At 36.8% G+C, this 20,183-nt stretch overlaps 1 protein-coding gene across 1 annotated transcript in view; it reads right to left on the reverse strand.

Annotated features, from left to right (window-relative positions):
• Positions 1-20,183, reverse strand: part of LOC140145292 (nephrin-like) — a gene marked incomplete at its 3' end in the record, with an annotated part of 107,117 nt that overhangs the window by 65,929 nt on the left and 21,005 nt on the right. Inside the window, exons 4-9 of the mRNA XM_072167051.1 lie at positions 12,485-12,838; positions 10,058-10,366; positions 9,195-9,503; positions 6,909-7,172; positions 3,994-4,317; positions 626-910 (exon numbers count right to left, since the gene is read on the reverse strand). Of these exons, the coding sequence (XP_072023152.1) occupies positions 626-910; positions 3,994-4,317; positions 6,909-7,172; positions 9,195-9,503; positions 10,058-10,366; positions 12,485-12,838 (1,845 nt within the window). The remainder of the gene's footprint in view (positions 1-625; positions 911-3,993; positions 4,318-6,908; positions 7,173-9,194; positions 9,504-10,057; positions 10,367-12,484; positions 12,839-20,183) is intronic.

The following is a 20,183-nucleotide window of genomic DNA, read 5'->3' on the forward strand; positions in this document are numbered from 1 at the left end:
ATGGTATACTCAGCAAACACACAACGTTTTCTAAATCATTCGCATAAGGTTAGAAAAGGTTGCCAGAAAAATGTTTCAATGTCGGGTTATATAAAGGGTATAAAACGTTTTCATAACATTCAAAACATTTTATAATAACTTACTGCAACTATTCTAACATAATGCTATTTAAGTATTGACAAAATATTTGGCAAAGAATGTTTGCAAAACATATTTTACAATAACATTTTAAAAACATTTTACAAATATTTGTATAGTGTTTTCATACTAAACGTTTTATAACGTTTTCGTGACCTTTATAAAACCCGACATTCTAACGTTATCATAGTTAAAATGTTTTTACCAAAACCAAAAACCGAAAATATAACCTGTATAAAACGTTTTTAAAAATGTTTTGTATTTGCTGGGTAGTCTATAGTTTACAGTATTATTGCTGTAAACAAAAAAGTGAACGGGTGTTCAAAATTGCCACTCAATTTATATCCATAACAACCAACCATAAAAAGGCAACTAAAGTTAGTGCTGGAAACAAACAGAAATCTTCAAGTTCCTTGCGGGCCCTTGGGTTTGAAAACTACGGGCCATCATAAATGTCCATTTGGCCTATTTCAATATCCTAACTTACCCTTTGTTGTTGCTTCGGTAAATGCGGCTGAACCTCTGCCAATTCTATTCTCTGCCACCACTCTGATTTCATATGTAGTTTCCTGTTCAAGTCCTCTAATCACGTGGTAGTTCTCAGCAACAGACTCTTCCTCTATCCATTCCTCATTACTTGTTTTCTTCCGATACGCAACGTAAAATGCTTGCTCTAAATTGTTTCCGCCAGCATAACCAGGACTCCAAGATATTTCGATTGTTGACACTGTTGTGTTTTCCATACCTAGGTTATTAACAGCATTTGGTACCGCTTAAAGAAAAGGAGAATAGTCAGTAAAATCTACTTTATCAGTTTTAATAATAATAATAATAATAATAATAATAATAATAATAATAATAATAATAATAATAATAATAATAATAATAATAATGCGAAATGTTTCCCTGAACATAAGGTTTGTTGTCATTGAGTTTGAGCCCAATCCCCCTAACATATATTCAGATAATGTAATTGTAAGATTTTATCCATAAGGGGTATAGTCCATACAAGATCCCGTCCAACAATTTTTCTTAAACTTCGTACCAATTAACTTTCATCGATATACTTCGAATATCTAAAATAAAAAGAGGGGTCACTGAGCTCGTTTTTGAGAAATAACCATTTTAAAAAGGCTGTTTTTAGGAAAATTAGTACAGGCGTCTATGGAAAAATGGAAAATTTAGACATAGTTTCGATTATAACAAAAAATCTACCCCAACAATTTTGCTGATTTTTTGATATATTATGCGCACTGATAGGATGTTTCATTAAAGCTAATAAAAATGGGGGTCACCGAGTTACTTTTTTCACAATTTGAGCAGAAATTGCATATTTTTTGGTTCAAAATACCAGTGCGATATCATAGCGCGTCACTCGCAAAAAACTTGTCGCAGCTCATACACGCTAAATTGTCCGCGTATGCAGGTGATATCGCAAACACCTGCAACATGACAGTGGGGTGATTTTCTTCGGTTTTATTAACCCTCTTGATTCCAAAGTATCCATTAAGTTATATAGTTTCTCTCAATATGAAGTTCTTCAAAAATCGAAAACCGAAAGTGGTTAAGCCAACAAACAAAATGAGATATTTTACATGAATCTGTAATTTCAAATTGAATTGAATTTGAACTTTGTCGCAATACTGCCGTTTTTTCTCGTTGTTTTGCATATAGCAAAAATGCTTGTAGGCCTACCTATGATAACTTTAATGACTTATCCTTCACTCCTATGCAATTTATAAACAATGTTAATTTTTTGCAGGCTATCACTGAATAGACCTTTAATTATTAACTTAAATATTAGCGGATCCCGTTATTTATCATGTTATTAGAATGATATTAATTTTACTCAAATATCATCTCCTTTTAGGCATGTACCCAGCAAACACAAAACATTTTCGACATCATTCGCAAAAGTTAGAAAAGGTTGCAAACGTTTAAATGTCGGGCTATTTAAAGGGTTATAAAGGGTATAAAACGTTTTCAAAACACTCAAAAACGTTATGCTGCAAACATTCTAACATAATGTTATTTCAGCGTTGACAAAATATTTGGCAAAAACTATTTGCAAAACATATTTTTTACAATAACACTTTGAAAACACTTTAGAAATATTATTGTAGTGTGTTTTCATACAAAACGTATTAAAACGTTTTCACAACCTTTATATAACCCGACATTTAATTTACTCAAATCAAAACCCAAATGTTTAAAACGTTTTAACGTTTTTTGTGTTTGCTGGGCCAACATGGTTCGGTCTACTTATAATACTAGTTAATAAGACAAACAAAAAAGGCCGTTTGATATCACCCCATTTATATATTTTTTCGTATGCCTACTGTGCCTGTTTAAATGGACAGTATGCCTAAGAAACAAAATATAGACCTAGTTTTATTTATATAATATATAAACCTATAGCCTATATTATTTTTACGTATTATTGATTTCCTCTTGCCCAACCTTTACCAAAATTGAGTTTAATTGTGTTATTATTTTATTATTATTATTATTATTATTATAAAACATTTATATGGCGCTCCACAAAGCACAGAGCGCCTTACAGAGCGCCTTACAATGTGTTACATTACATTACGAAGTTCCACTTTATAGGTAACAAATAAGAGATGTGTAACGTTAATACCATTTAATTAGGCCTACATCATATGATTTTCTTTCCCATGAAATAATAAATTTTTTCGATTTCCGAAATGGGCTCGCCCTTAAGTCTAATTAGGGCTAGGTCTATTTTGTTATATTGGTTATTATTTTATCTTTCTTTTCCCTCATTATTTAATTCTGTCTTCCTTCTTTCTTGGCTTTCCTTCTTCTGTCTTGTTTTGTTTTCGTTTCCTTGCTTCTTTTTATTGTTTCTCACTTCTTTCTGTGATCTGTCGTTTGTTATTTATTTGATTGATTACATTAATTTTTTCAGTTTCCTTTAGTTTTAAATTTGTTGTTATTACACTCTATCTTTCTTTGTTTATCTTCCTCTTCTTTCTTTCTTTCTTTCTTTCTTTCTTTCTTTTATTAGTTTTCTTTCTTTCTTTCATTCATTCTTTCTTTCACTCCTGAACTTGTTCTTTCTTTTTTTATTTCTTTAGTTATTTCTTTCCTTCTTTTATTCTTTTGTTTATCTTTCTTTTTTTTACAAAAATCATTGGTAAATGGTGATGAAAATACGGTACTCTCGCGTGGCTGAACTGCTTACAACCGCATGGCGCACACTCCACACAGTTTTTAGTTTGACGCGCGCGTGGCGGCAAGAACTGCGCGGACAAGATATCACAAAAATTTCAGTTAGAATCGAGCGCGTACTAGACGCGTGGATTATACCCCTTAATGTCCTTTGACCCGATTTTGTTTGCAAGCTATAGGCACTGGTATAGCCAATACATCGTGATGTGCAAGTGACGTTATTGTGCTATGTAATATGTGAAGAAGAAGCATTTGTAAAAAAAAAGGTATTTGGTTATATACCGAAAATATTCCCTTAATGACCGTTGACCCCAATTCAGTGTGCACCCTATTGGCACTAGATAAAGCCGATGCTTATGTGCAAGTGACGTCATTGTAGGATGGTTTGTTTGGGAGAAGAAACATTTTTAGCTGCAATCTCATTTTTGGTCTATTTGACCCCCCTGTAATCATTAACCAATTTAAAGTCAGGTGACATTTATGGTCGTAGTCAATGATTATTGTGACCAAGTTAGATCAAAATCGGTCAAAGCATGTCTGAACTAGAGCAAAAAATGTGCAGTTTGTTGCCAGAAAGAAGAATCAGATAGCAAAACTGGACCTAGTTGGTGGTGTAAAATCCCCCAGCTATGTAATACTTTTTACTGTTAGCTGACTTACTTGTGCCATTGACATAGATTACAAACATATCCTGTGACCCGATGTTGTTATTGGCAATACACGTATATCCTCCATAGTCTTTATCTGAATGTATATCAGCAATATTCAACATGCTTTTTATTTCTGTTCCATGCACGCCATCTTCCTTCATCGTCTCAGATGTTATTGTAACTCGGTCAGTGCCATTTGTAAGTTCTGTTCCATTTGGATTCAGCCAGGTAAATGTTGGAGATGGTAAAGCATCAGCAATGCATACTAACGTTACGTCATCGCCATCTTCTACTCCAACCTGTTTTTCGTCTTTGTTGCTTATTTGCGCGGCATCTGTTTAAAGGCAAAGAGTCAGAAACAGATTTGTCAGCTAAAACAACATTACGACTACTCCCTTATCAATGCTCTGCGTGCTAACCATATTCAACATAAAAGGTTTGGGGATATTTCTGAAAATATCAACAGCTATCGCAAGAACCAGTGAACCAATATTTGGTTAGTTTGTGCTCAATTAAAAACATTTTTTCATGCTGATTCTATTACTATTACTACTACTTCTACTAAGGAGAAGAATATAACAAATAATTTAGCAGAATATTAGAACAGGCTAAGGGATCAAATCAAAACTCGACCGCCGGTTGCCCGCCGGTTCCGGGCGGTTCCGTCCGGTTCTAAATTATACACAGTAATGAGGTCAGTCGTCACACTCTGGCTCATATGGCCGGTTGGTATCATCGAGTGAATGAGTGGAGTGATTTCAAGTGGTTTCTTTTCAAATTTAGTACAATAGGAATAATCGATTTTCCTTCTCGGAGTTCTTCTCAATCAATATAGCTACTTTTAGCATTTTATTTTGATAAAATATAAACAGAGACCTGGTCTATTTATTTCTAATTATTTTACATCGTGACAGGTTTCATTTCCGAGGGGATAATCGCGATCACGAAATTCTGCATGTTTTAAAACGCAAGGGTAACACACTAAGAAAGGGAAAAGAGAGAAAAAACAAGACAGAAAGGGAGAAAGAAGGGGAAGAGAGAGGGAAGAGGAACAGGGAGATGGAGGATGGGGAGAGGTGGAAAAGGGGTGAGAGTATGAGATGTGTCTCTCAAATCACATCAGAGAGAGGGGATAAAACTACACTAAGTTCGTAATATAGGCCTAGGCCATTAGACTGGTATATTGGGCCTACAATGATGTTGGCCAGGCTCGTTGAGGTGATGTGCAAGAAGAACTAATGATTTTGCAAGATCGACAAAATATATGCGAATCCCATGACCCCTCGGCACCGCGCCTGTCATCAGCACCAATGGAGATTGGCCATGGGGCAGGGTGGCAAGTCATTCCCCTCTCCTGCTCAGTTGTCTCTCCTTTTGGTCTATTTTAGACCCAAAATCAACCCCATTTTGTACCATTTTGGGCTATCATTTTCTTCGGAAGGGGGGAGAAGTGTCCCAAATATACGAGAGGGGGGAGCGGTCATAAATGTTTGGAAAGAAAAATGGGGTGGGGTCATAAAAACTTTGATGACCAAAATGTAGGGAGTCATAAGATGACCACAGATAGTGTGTTTGTTTCCTTCAAAAAGACTGATTTCAATACAATTTTTGCCTGTTTAGGGGTGTGTCGGGAGTGTTAGATCAGCTCCTCTGATATAATACTCTTTAGGTGGATCAAAATAAGCCTATCGGGACTAAAATAAAACCAATAGTTGTAAAAGGCCTATGCATCTTCCTTTGGCAAGTTGTCCTCAATTTTGTTCATTTTAGTATTGAAGTTACATTTTTTTGCATAAATCACAAAAGAACTCCCCAGTTGAAGTACAAAGCAAATTAGTCAATCAATATCACTTCAACTGGGGATTTCTTTTGTGATTTATCCACGCATCACATCTTCTGGAGGCAGTTTTGAACTAATGACCTTTCGTATAATTGTCCATCACCAATACAGGCCTATGTGATTCACAAAATAATAAATTCACAACTTCTAAATGACTTAACCTATAGAAATCATTGAAACACTGTTCTGAACTTAAATTAACTGATTAAAACAATAGTGATATATTCAAGCAATTTTAACCATAAACAAGAAATCATTTCCAAAATTAATTTGCTTTGGTGACAAGTCAATAGACACGCGACTAAGAAAAATCGATCATCGTGCAGTACTTTAAAGTATGGGCTATCTTGGCTATTGTGACCGTGAAATTTCAAGTATGCGCTATTGTGATCGCGAAATAAACATATCGACATTTTGTTAATCTCTCCGGTTATGTGCTTAAACCAACCGGCGGTTGCTACTCATGCATTCTTGAATATTCATATACCAATGACCTCTGCCAACCGGACGGAACCGCCCGGAACCGGCGGGCAACCGGCGGTCGAGTTTTGATTTGATCCCTAAATAACTTTCGGTACAATTAGCGAATAGGGCGCAACTTGCTAGACTTGAGTCCAGTCCTCCTTTACGGAGTTAAGGGTAGGGCAGTCGTCTGGTAATCTTGTACCGTTGCACCCAATTTGGTAATCGCTCCTAAATTTCGAATAAAGCAAACTTTCCTGCACGCTGCGCTCGCAATATTTAGAACATTTTAGGTATGTAAATTTGGATCCCTATACAATATGCCATGTGCATAGCCGGTGGGGCAAAGAATTTTTGAGCAGGCCGAAAGTGGAGGGGGTGGCAAGCGATTTTTGGCGGGCCGAGAAGGGCGCAAGCTATTTTTGGCAGGCCGTTTGGACCCCAGTGGTTCTTCATAATTATTGCAGTGTTTACCAGGCTAATGAAGATTTAATATCAATCAATCTGGGTCTATGTCTGTCCCTATATATGGAGCTGGTCAGTGCAGTAATATCATCAACAGTATACGAATCATTACTTTTTTATGCAGTTTCTGTCATTTCCATCATTGCTACACTACTTACAATGTATCACCAATGGTGTATCTTCTGATCTGCCATCCGGTGATAATCCATTGTTAGCAATACATGTATAGTAACCAGCATTATCCCTTGACACATTGTCATATACAACAGTATTTGTTGTATGATCAGTGATTTTGTTGTCCTGTTCCCAGGCAAATATATTTGGTTGAGGGTTGCCAGCTGCACTGCAAACCATATCTACGTAGCTGTTCTCCACCACTGGGTCGTCCGTTGACTTGGTTATAGTAACACTTTCCGGAGGATCTAAAGATTAATCAGTGAATAGTAGTGTTCATGCTAACGTTTACCTTAATTTCTTGGAAAATGTGTATCATGCTAATCATTGCCATTCGGGATAGATCCCGGGTCTTCATAATCTTCAAATGTTGTACATTCAAAGTCAATAGTTTTATATGTCAATACTTTATTGTAATATATAATACACTTAAGGGCAGAGTAATGGGAGAGAACATGGACCTTTTCGAGCATAATTATTTTTGAATTGTATGTCTAAAGTATATAAAACTATACATTTTTGGAAAGGAAATGAGTCAAGGAATCCCATGGTGACGTCAGATTTGTTCAAAAATCTCGAGTTTTTGAAAAAATCACAAAAATGCACTTTTTTACCCCAATTTTTTTGTGACAACTTAAAAAAAATTCCGTTCGGAGTAAAAAAATTTTAGTTACTTTTTCATGGAGAAGAGACATGAACTTAGGGAAGGTTTTTTTATTTTTTTGAAATTCGTCTTATTTTTCGAAATATTGCAAAAAACATGTGAAAAAAGCACTTTTCTCACTCTATTAAGCTAAAATTGCACATAATGGTGTATATTTTTGTTTAAAACAAATATTTTGAAAAATGAGAAAACGTTCCCTAGACTTTGATTGGCTCTAAACGATAGTGCAAAAAGTTTACCTTTATCTTTCATATTTTTCGAGTTATCTTGTCACAAAAATCGTACAATATTGTCAAAAATGAACTCTGAGAAATCGACGTTTTAGTAAAAAAATGTCAAATTTATGCACAAAACGTCCTTATATTTTTAAACGGCAAGACTTTCACGCTTGTAAAAGCTGTATCTGGTGCGTGGTCTAAATATGCATCTTTTTACACCAATGAATCTATAATGTCTGCTTTTAGTGCGCCCAAATCCAAAATAATTAAAAAATCTAAGTGGCTTTTTCACTGCAAATTTTTGTTTTGTTTACATCACATTTGCTGTCGTTAACAACATACCGAATGCGCCTTGACTGCGTTGGACATACGCGCAGAGTTGCGCCGCGTCACACGACGCGAATCGCGCGCGTAATCACAATATTTCGCATTCGCGCATTTCTGACTCATTATTTCCCGCCAATTTACTAAGCTGTCTTGAGCCATGTGACTTTTAGAGTTAAAAAGAGTGAAATAAACTCAAGCAAAAATACGAATAAATATTAGCAAGTTGTATTTTATCAGTTTCAAGTGAAAGAATACATCTTAGTGTTGATAAATATCGAGAAATTTCAAATTCGGGCGTGGACGAATGTGTCTTCCATTACTCTGGCCTTAAGAGTGCACGCAAGGTCACACTAAGTGGGAAATGTAGAATATGTTTCGACGCTAGTCGAACTAGTGAAAACATTCCAGGTGAGGGAAAAATAGTGAAGTGTTGAAGTTAAACTCTTTAATCATGTTTTGTATTGCATTTAAAGTAATGAAGATATTAGTAGAAACAAGTATACATTTTCCGGAAGGAAATGATGCAGACAGTCTCTAACTAGCACATCAGATAGGTAGTTATTTGAGAAAATCATCCAATTCGTTTTCCTTGCCTTTATTACGCCCACCATCCATCGATGTAAACTGAACATTTATATTCTAAAGACACAAAAATAGTAACAGGTTCAGAGGTTTTTTTTCTTCGTTTTATGTGTCAAAAAAGATCAAAATTTGACAATTTTCTAATTTTGACCAAAATTTGGGATATTTTAAGGTATAAAATAGTATAAGGTTCTAATTCTAAAATTTGAGAAAACTGTTACTAGTTGTGTGTCTTTAGAATAGAATTATGCAGTTTTCATTGACTAGGAAAGTTAGGTTTAAGCACAGAAAACCAAATTTGGCGCTTTTCTCAAAAACTGATGATGAACTAATTATCATTACTTTTAAAGATACAATACAAAACAATGTCTAACATTGCCATGACTGCCGTAAGGCATACATGTTTTAGCAAAATCGTAATCTGTGTTTTTGATTGTTTTTAAATTCATATATGTGTCATATACGTGCACATAACTTACAAAGGACGTTCAAAAGACAAGAGTCACATTGATCGCACGACATCGTAGGAATAGTTCCGCAGCACATCATATCCGTTCCTGTATCACCTCTAGTAAATTGACCTGAGTATGTTAGGGTTGTCGTAGTTCCACCGTATTCACCATCTTCATACACTGGGCTTGGTGGGTTAGGAACATGTGTGCCACCTTTACTCCATACTAGTGTAGTTTGAGGGTTACTGCTGGATGATGAGCACGTCAGATCTACAGAGATGCCTTCACGGATCTCTACAGGACATGTGTTACTAATCAAAACGTTTTCAGCACAAACTGTAGAAAACAACATTTAAATAATAATCCTTTCATATTATTCTAAATAATACGAAAATAAAGCAGTTATCTACATAATTAAAATATAAGGTTAAATAAAGTAAATAATCTGGCAATCAACAGTTGCTATCACAAGCTACAAGGTGCCAAACACAAAATAAAAGTACATCTACCTATGAAACAATTTTTTTCCATAAAAAATATTTATGTTAGACAGAATACGTATATTTTTGTTTTGCAAATGAGTTTTCACAAAGTTTCATGAGGGCACTTCATTCTTATCAATCGGAGTAAAAACACGACATCGGATTCAGTTTAACAGGAAACAATGATTATTTTGTGTCTGTAACCATTCATCTGATACTCCTGCGATTCCGACCGTAATCATCGCAAGTATTACAACGGAGGACAACAAATTAAGGTCATTGGCTATGTACATTGGATAAAGATAGAAACAGAACAAGAGGGAGATAAATATGGATGCACATATTAATAAGGAAAAAAAAGAACAGGTTGATAGAGCGACAGATATAGAGACTAATGAAGGAACTTACATTGTACATCAACCATCAATGTGTTACTTCTTTCTTCTGACCCTGTAAGTGTCTCATGTACAACATCACATTTAATCATTTCTCCATTATTTGCTCTTGAGGGCATAAAATTCACCTCACTTGAAATGTCGTAGCGAAAGTCGCTAGTATCCTGTTCATTTTCAGCTATTCTATCTGTGATGTTTGTATTCCCAATGTACCATTCTATTCCACCTTCAGGAAATGCATTAAGAGCGTTGCATGTGAATGTTTCCGCCATCCCTTCCACTAGCATGTTCTGTCCTTCAATGCTTGGTTTGTCTGGAGGTCCTAAAACAGAACCAAATATTTCCAAAAGTATTATCACTAAGACAAGACGTAAAGTTTAGTCCTATTGGTGCTCCTATACTATGTACCGATGGCTCGTTTTATAACTATGGGCTCCCATATTACCCAACCCACTCTCCCAATCAAATGATTTTTAAACTTTTCACAATGTACAGGGTGGGTCAAAACAGTGAAATAAGGAAAAAAAATGAAGGAATCATATATAACGTTTGTAATATCAAGTTTTGACCAAGCGGCATGGAAAGTTTAAGCTAGTAAACAAACCGTTATTAATTAATGCGACGCGATCTTTTGTTGGTCGAAGTAACCAAAAAATAAATTAATATATTATTTAGAGGTTAATAACTGCGCATCGGTTATTTGGAGGGCATTGTGAAAAATCTAAACATTTTGCCTTTGGAACCGAGGATATTCCGAGGTCCAAAGCAAAATGCTTAGATTTTTCACAATGCCCGACATATAACCGATGCAAAGTTATTGACCTCATTCATAACCGTCACTTTAATCTCTCCACCTTACAAAATAACACAAAATTTTGCTCAAAAGTTTATAAAAATAGTTGATTTTTACATCTTCCCTTCCTAAAAATCGATCAGGCTAAAACAGGAGCACCAATATGCAAATATGGTAGCGCGCAATCCAAATACGACAGACAGCGCGCGTGTAATTTGTTCGACGCACAACAACACGCAAACGCCGGTCAATTGTGTGCGACATTGGAACAATTACGCATTTTGCGGTCAATTGTGAGATATTATTATTAATGACCTTTATTTGCTTTCGCGTTTTCACAAATAACTAAGTATAATTGGATCGCACGCATCGCGTTTATTAATGAGGTTATGAATTAGGGGTTCATTCATAGGATTGAGGGCATGATCGCTGTTTATGCACGAGGCGTGAGCCGAGGGCATAAACAGCGACCATGACCGTTCATACACACCCAACATTCTTAGAATTCAATACAGATGAAAAGAATAAGGGTTTACAAGTATAAATAACATTTCGATACCGTTTTCCTTCATAAATTGGGAGAAAATGAGTAGGCCTATTTGCAGGAAGCAGCTCGGCTCATGAGGTCAAAGGCCGGGACTCAACGCGTGATACGCGCGTCATCTTTTGCGCTCCGCGTGAGAAGGGCGCGGTGACATGCGCGTGTACGCAACACTAGCAAATCGTGGATCGTGTTAATTGGGTTCCAACGCTGCGTGACGCAGCTTGTTTATGCCCCGCGTACTGGTCATAAACGGAATTTATGACCAGCAAAAAAGGGCCCAAATCCAATCAAAAACATTATATCATGAGTATGTATGAATGAAAAATAACACTTGGTTGTCCATGTTACCTGATGTTTTGCAAAAGTTCATTCTATAAATTAAAAACTTGCTTGATTTATTGTTGTTAATGAGTTATGTACGTTTCACAAAAGTGTTGTTGTTTCAGCCCTCTTTACAACATAACTCAAGAACCACAGGACCTACAAAGGTATATCTGTGATATTTGAATTCTTCTACACACTCGCTATGAAATGATCAATGCAATTTTCGCCAAAGCTCACTACCATTCGCAAGATACTGTGAACTACCAAATCGCAACAGTTTAAAATAGTTGCTAACCTTTAAGCCCACGAGGTGGAAGAACTACACATCTTGTGGAACCTGATTGGCACTTCGCCCTAAATGTTTCGCCCCATGACACCGATGCGTATTTTCCATAATTAAGAAATGTAAAAATATGTCGGAAGGTTTTTATAGTGAAAGGGAATTTGTGCTTGCATTATATTTAATTAAAGTTCATCACAACAATTCTAGTTTGTTGGCTAGGGCATAGCAAAATATTTACTAGGAGTTGTGTCAGGAACAGATGACATAAAACCATATATCGTTTTTTTTTTTAAACTCTAACTACCACTTCGTTAGGATCGATATACAAATGAGTAATTTTAAGATAAAAAGCGGTCAGCCAACTAATTTACTTATTTTCATCAATACTATTATTCCAAATCAAAATGGACACTTAGCTACATTTTCCCTTTTGTAAGGGGAAAAATTACAAAAACATTTCTTGCATCAACAGCAGATCAATTGCTATTATTCTTACCATAAACATGAAGCACAATGTTCCTTGCAATTGCTCCTGGTGCACCGGTGACATCAATGCTAACTCTACACTCCAAAGTTTTCATGTGCTGACTTCTAGTTGGTGTAAATTTGATACTTCCTGAAGTATCCTCAAGGTTTTCTCCATTAGATGGTGGTACAGGTGTAGTAATACCTGTATCTACCTTTATGTTATCAATAAACCATTCTATATTGCCACTTGGTCTAGTTTGAAAGACATCACAGGTAAATACATGCTGGTTTCCTTCGATCACATCCACCGTAGCACCTTGTGGGTAGCCACTTGGGGTATTCCGATCAGAAATCTTAACTTGGTTTATATCAGATGGTGGAACTGTACTCATAATAAGAGAAAACAATGCATAAGTTTATCTTGAAGACACAATATTCCTTTACATCGTGAATAACCCTCAATGTGAAGATCTCATTGTTTAAACAACGTTCAATTAAGATATTTTACATGCATTTCATACTTGTTGACCTCTTTCAATGACTTTTTTATTCCCATCCCATGTTCTGCCATTTAAAGGGGGGTAACCATAATAAATAATAACAAAACGATGCACTTGTCGGCTGCTACATGTATCTCATTTCACATAATAATTAAGAATATATACCAGACTCATATCAAGTGTAGGTCACTTCAAATCATCCCCAAGTCAAATTGAATTTGAAATGTTATCTGTATTCCTAAACCATGTGAAGCTATGTGACTTGGGATGATTTGAAGTGGCCTTCACTTCGGAGATGAGTCTGGTATTTATTCCTCGCTATTATGTGAAATGAGACACATGTAGCAGCCCACAAGTGCATCGTTTTGATGTGGATGTAGGATATGTATTTTCTTCAACCTGGTGTACAATGTCAAATATCGTGCCCTTTATTCATCCATGTAAAACCACGAGAATATTTTCAGCGCAATGTGAATAATTAGCGCAATTATATAGCAAGCAAATACCCTGATGCGTGTAAATTACATTGTGGTTCCGATAATTATAGAAAACACCGAAATATGTTAAGCTGTGCCGTATTACTACTTCAAGTTAAAGCTTATTTTGAGAAGAAATAGTGATTTTATGTCAATATAGCTCGCTTACATGTTATAGAAAGCATGCACGTTGCTGGAATATCCCGGGGGGGGCACTCAACTGTCGTCGCGAAGTAGGGGCCTATCGGGTACAAAGCGTTATTTCAAAAAAGGGGGTCATTGGGTACAAACAAAATAAAAAAGGGAGGTCATTGGGTATAACATTTTGAAAAACGGGGGTCATTGAGTATAACATTTAAAAAAAAGGGTCATCGGATAGAAAAGTTTGAAAAAATGCAGCAAAATTTTGAAAATTTCGGCATAATTTTGAAAAAATTGAGCAAAATTTGAAAGTTTCGGCATTATTTTTTGGCATTTTGATGATCATGCTATTCTAGAAAATCTAAAAAAGGGGGTCACTGGGTAGCCGCAACTAAAAAAAAAGGGGGATCATCGGGTATGACTTTTAAAAAAAGGGGGGCATCGGGTATAGTTGACTTCAAAAGAGGGGGCCTATTGACCGGCAGATACTGTCACTTCCAAAGTTGAGTGCCCCCCGGAATATCGTCGTATTTATTCATAAAGGAGTGCTTTTACATGTAGTATCAGTAAGCTGTTACCAACTGCAACTAGTAGTAAGCTTACTACTTCACAGAATTTTCGTGCATAGTAGTAGGGCGATCTGCAGCAATTCCGTGAAAGTGGAGAGCGAAGGTTCGTTTCTCAGTAGATTTGTCTTCTATGATTAAGATTAATTAAACATTCATATCAATTTGTAAGCGCTCTTAAGCAAAGTCGCAGTTCATTTGTAATATCCAGTCCTGTGCGCCCTTAAGTCAAACATCAAGTGCACGGTATAGTTATGCATCAAATATATGGTAAATCTTTGTTAGCAACGTGGCAGACATTTAAACAATCACGTGTGTGAATTATGTCATTTGTTATCCAAGCTTAAGTCTCGAAATCAGCCGAAATGTGCGACGAGGGTGAACAATACATGGGAAGGTAAAGCAACGTTTTTTTTCCATCGCCAGAAGCATTGTTAAGGTGAGTAGACGCTAAGAAATTAGAGAAAATAGGAGAAGAAGAAGAGAAGAAAATGGGTGATCAAGAAGCAACCGTTACAGTTAGTCAATAGGAACTTGAAAATAGATCCATTTACACACTCGGTGGATGATGACATAGTACAGAAAGCAATGAATAAGAAGTGGAACATAAGCCAACTTCTCAAGGAGACAGGTCAACTGGAAGACACTCAACTGCAATTGAAAGAGATGGGTGCGCAGTCAGGCGATGTCAAGTCAGCCAAAGTATCCAACAGAACAGAACAGACAGCCACGCTCCAGGTGAAAATTGTCCTGCATACGGGAAGAGATGCCGAAAGTGTAACAAGTATAACCACATCGCCATATGCTGTGAAACAAGCTTTCACAAGGATACAAGCAAGAAGAAAGAAGAAACACAAGGTGTAAAGAAGAAACACAAAGTCAGGATGGCGCATCAAGATACGGAATCAACTAGTTCCGATGATGAGTTTTTCAGAGAGTCAGCAAAACACTTAGTCAGACCGGTGAAGAAGTTACATGACAATGACAATAGTAGTGAGACAGTAACTGTAATGATCAATGACGTGGAAGTACAAATAGACACAGATAGCGGTGCAGATGTCAACATCATGGATGAACACCAGTACAAGGCATTCACACGCAGATCAGAGAATGAACAATCACTTGCTGAAAGTACAGTCAATCTGAGTGCTCTACAAAGCGAGTTATCAGTGAAAGGAGAGTTCAAAGCCGTTCGTTGTGGATTATGGAAGAATAAATTCACCACCACTCCTTGGCAAGTACACACTACGTGATTTAGGCATGCTAGAAATAAGACCAGATGGATCACTTGGGAAGATAAACAACCTCAGACGCAATTTCAAGTGTGAAGTATACAGCAAAAACAAGCGGATCATTAGACTTCTCCGTAGTCCACTTGCCATTGTGCATATTCAGAATTACCTTTGCATTTTTAAAAACTCCGATTGTGTGCACAATTGATAGATTTTCCTGATCTATTCAGTCACCGTACGCCCTCTGTTAGTTTGATACCCAAGTGGACTACTGACATTCGATTGCGGTCAAAATGCTTAACACAGGCCCCTATGGCAAGAATGTCGGATTTTGGCCTACTAAGAATAGCATGATGTAATGCATTTCATATAAATTAACCAATTGTGATGCAGCATTTGTGTAGGCGGGGCCTTACCATTTTCCCGATAGTAATCAATTTCATTTGCATTATTGTGACCTCATTTTATGCTGTTCCCGTGGTGTGTGGCTCTCTTGCGGTAAAACTTCAAAGTTTGTTTATATGTGATGAACCAGTGGAAGAAATACGTTCATGCACGTGTCATGTGTGGTACAATGTACGTGTGTGGACAGGTGGTGTATGACATGCAGTCCCTAAATTCAGTAAATTTTCATCGTCAACCGTGTAATTGAATGGGATTATTTTGAAATTTTAAATCGCTTGAAATATCACAAACAAATAGGCCTATGTTGATAGATAATATAAATACAAGCTAAAACCGTTGGGGTTCGATAATGAACCCCACAAAACTAACCGAGTATATGGAAAATGCCATACGGCCGGGCGGTTTCACGAGTTGCCGGCGCGATCATGTCATCCGCCGCCTGTGTGTGGATAAATCCTGATCGGGTAAATAACTTCAAAAGTGTGTCTCTACCGGCTATAAAATATACCTAAATTAATTTATAAACATAATTATTTAGCTCCGCTGTTTAGAGACGGACCATGACATGGCCAATATCACCCGAGACTTCTTCAGGGAATTCTGCTGATGAGGCCGGGTGCGATAAACAAACTGCGATTCATCATGCATTCTCACTATAGGATGTTAAAATTGTAAACTGGCTCAGGAAGAAGTCCTTCATCATTCCATGGCTGGTAAAGACGTTTTCACCATTCTACCCAGATTTTTAGCAGGGGGGGGACTCACAAAATGGAATTTGTTGATGACCCATTCTTTAGGTCAGAAAATTTTGCCAAAAATACCTAGTTTCCTGGATTTTAATGACATTTTTCACTTCACCTGAAATTATTGGGGGGGGCGGGGTGAAGAGTATTCTAGCCCCCCGTTTCCTAAGCTACCAACTAGATATAATATGGGAAATATATTTTCTACCAAAGCAGCACCGTTTGCTAGGACTTTTTTTTTTTTGGGAAATCCGGAAATCCCAGACTAGAAGAAGCACACAATTTGAGTTTACCTTGGGAAGCAAAATATGAACGCATTTACATCGATAGTTCTAGCCAGGGACAATATTGTCTTCAAGGAAAGAAATTATTCGCGACACATGGAGAACGATTGTGCGGATTATTAAATTATTGTGGTAATCATTTTTTTAAAGATAAATATTTCATAATAACGGGAAAATTAGTTCATGCCTCTCTTAATCCGTCTATATTTGTAGCTATTTTAGAATTTCGGACATGAGGCTCTTTCCGTCTTTCGGCATGCCATTAAATATCAAAAGCACCTGAAGTAACTAGTGCTAATTAAGGGCCCGGCATTTTCTTACAAATTAACAAAACATCCGCGTCAATAAAATTGCGACCCCCCCCCCTATTTCGGCAACAAAATTTTATGCCCCCCCCCCCCACCAATACACCTTAGCCCTTAAACAAACTAAAATTGTATTGAAATCAGTCTTTTTGAATTAAAAATAAACAAACTATCTCACCAAATATTTTATAACCCCTATTTTTCTTTCCAAAATCTATGACCCCCCCTCTTCCGAAAAAAAAATGCCAGCCCCCTAAAATAACAGAAAAGTCAACATTGTGTTGTGATGTGATCTTGCCGGCCTATTTTTAAAAACAATGTCCTGTCTCATGCCAATATTTTGCACTCAGTTGTGGGTTTGTCATCGTGTGTGCACTACACAAGTGAGGTTCGTGATACCTGTAAACAGGCCAAGATAGATGCTATATGCATGCAAATTAGGGTATTTTCTCCTGCTGATCGATTTTGGCAAATAAATTGCTGCACTTTCCCACGGGGATGACAAATAGTTGGCGTTGTATAATTTGACTTTTCCATACAGGTATTTCTTATTTATTTGGGTTATTATTCGATATTTATCACAGTAAATACAAAATATAATCTTGATCGATTTGTACCACCGTTGATTTTTCTTTAAATAAATTGTATTATCTTTTGCCAAATGCAAGAACCCCTGTACAATTATGGACGAGACGGAAACTATTCGCTGTTTCTGATTGGTCAAGGGGTGGAGCCAATTTTATTCTCATTGTAGCGTCACTGACTTAACCGCAATCGTTTGTCCATAGTCGTATTTTTCGTGAGTAACGTGAGCTGAGCAATTCTCCAAAATAAAACAGACTGCTAGAAAATCACTGGTAGGCATGAAGGGAGCCCTCTTTCAAAAAATATTAAAAAACAAAAGTAAGGCAGGACACAAATGATCACTTAGAATGCCTACATCTAGGGCAACTAGATTTGTTTATAGACTATTTATTACATTATGATATCGAGATTGATAACATAGGCCTATTTCTAAATTTCTCAAAATTCGACTATGGCATAGTCTAGCGGATCATCAATCCAAGAAATCGTTGATGGGTATCCACTAGTCTTCAATTTCAATGGAATCGGGAAAATTAGAGACATTAAAGGAGAAAAGAGATATACACAAAGCTGAGAGTTGCACCAGTGGCTCAGAAGCCGAGACAATTAGTACCACATTATTTGCAAGCACCATTGAAGAAATAGTTAAATGACAGCGAAAAGCAAGAGATTTTTGAGAGGGTACCGGAAGGCGAGTCGGTAACGTGGTAGGACGTTGGTAGTCCAACCCAAACCAAAATTCAAGACAACCCCTAAAGAAGAAGATCTAGAGCCACACATGATCAGAGCAAGTGTTGATTTACGAGTACCGAACAAGTATATGGACCATAAAAAATTTCGCAAGCAACGGTAGTGGAAGATTTTACTTACAAATTTCAAAACTGAAAGATTTTCTCCAAGCTAGACATGAAAGCAGGTTATCATCAGCTCATGTTAGATCCCGAGATTCTGAGGCCAGAAAGGTAGCTACATTTAGTACACCGTTTGACAACTACAGACCGAAAAGTTAATATTCAGAGCCAAGTCGTCACAGGACATGTTTGATGAAACTATCTACAGAATCTTTGGTGACATTCCAAATTGTCTCAACCAACGAGATGATATACTGATTGGTGGAGCAACTGAAGAGGAACATAATGAAGCACTGAGAAATGTTCTACAAAGAGCAGCAGACTATGGTATAACATTCAGCTCAGAGAAATATCAATTTGGTGTTAACCAATTAGAGTTCTATGGGTACAAGTTCACAAAGGAATGACTGGAACCGACAGAAGAGAAAGTCCGAGCTGTGAGAGAAAGCAAACCTCCAGAGTCAAAGCAAGCAGTGATGAGCTTCCTCGGGATGGTCGGATATCTTGCGAAGTTCATACCAAGATATTCAAGTCTTACGGCACCACTGAGAACCATCACACATAAGGATGCAAAATTCAGATGGGGTCCAGAAGAAGACAGATGTTTCAATGAAATCAAGGAAGCAATCACAAGCGCGAGGCTAGTGTCCATGAAGGTTTATCAGCTGGCTTATTTCAAGAAACTGACAAAGGAGTTCAGCCTGTACACTTCATCAGTAGAAGAATGGAAGATGCTGAGAAGAGATATAGCTAGACAGAGAAAGATGCTCTTGCCATCAAGTAGGCGAAGAACAGATTTAGAGTGTACCTGTTAGGAGCACCGAAGTTCAAGATCATAACAGCACACAAGCCATTAATTCCAATGTTCAACAAAGCAACTGCTAAGCTACTACCAAGAATTGAGAAGTGGGTTATGGATCTACAAGACATTGACTATGAACTAATCTATGAGCCAGGTAGAGATGAGCCTAAAGTCTGAAAGAGTCCCATTCACAGATGTACATTGGGTACGACCAGAAAGATAACTAGTAAACCACTTTAATATTCACCTACTTTATACATTTTAATCTTACTCAAGAAGATATTATGGTTTACGGTGTCAAATGCTTTCTTCAGATCCAGCAGACATAATCCAATTAAATTATCTTTATCAATTTCATTATACCAGTCCTCCGTGATGTTTACGAGAGAAGAAGTGGAGTGAGATGGCCGGAAACCAGATTGGTTTGTATTAATTAAACAATTTACATTTAAGTACTCGTACAGTTGATCGAACACAGCCCTTTCAATAATTTTAGAGATCACAACTAGAATTGAGATAGGTCTTTATTAATTTTGCTAGGATCATTGGGGTCACCAGCTTTAAATACAGGAATCACCTTCGCACGTTTCCAGCATGTAGGAAAAGTACATGATGCAAAAAAAGAATTATTACAATTGGTGTGATTACTGGTGATGCTATTTTCAGTAGTCGAGATGGAATGTTATCTAAACCAGTAGCTTTATCCTTTGCTAACTTACTGAGTTGATTGAATACGTAGTCATTAGTTACATTTACAAATTCAAAGTGTGACTGATCAGTTTGCCGCTTTTCATTGACTTCATAATTACAAAAGTTATTTTTAGCAATCTTACTTGA

This window comes from Amphiura filiformis, unplaced genomic scaffold, assembly GCF_039555335.1.
Source record: "Amphiura filiformis unplaced genomic scaffold, Afil_fr2py scaffold_200, whole genome shotgun sequence".
In the NCBI taxonomy this organism is placed as follows: Eukaryota; Metazoa; Echinodermata; class Ophiuroidea; order Amphilepidida; family Amphiuridae; genus Amphiura; species Amphiura filiformis.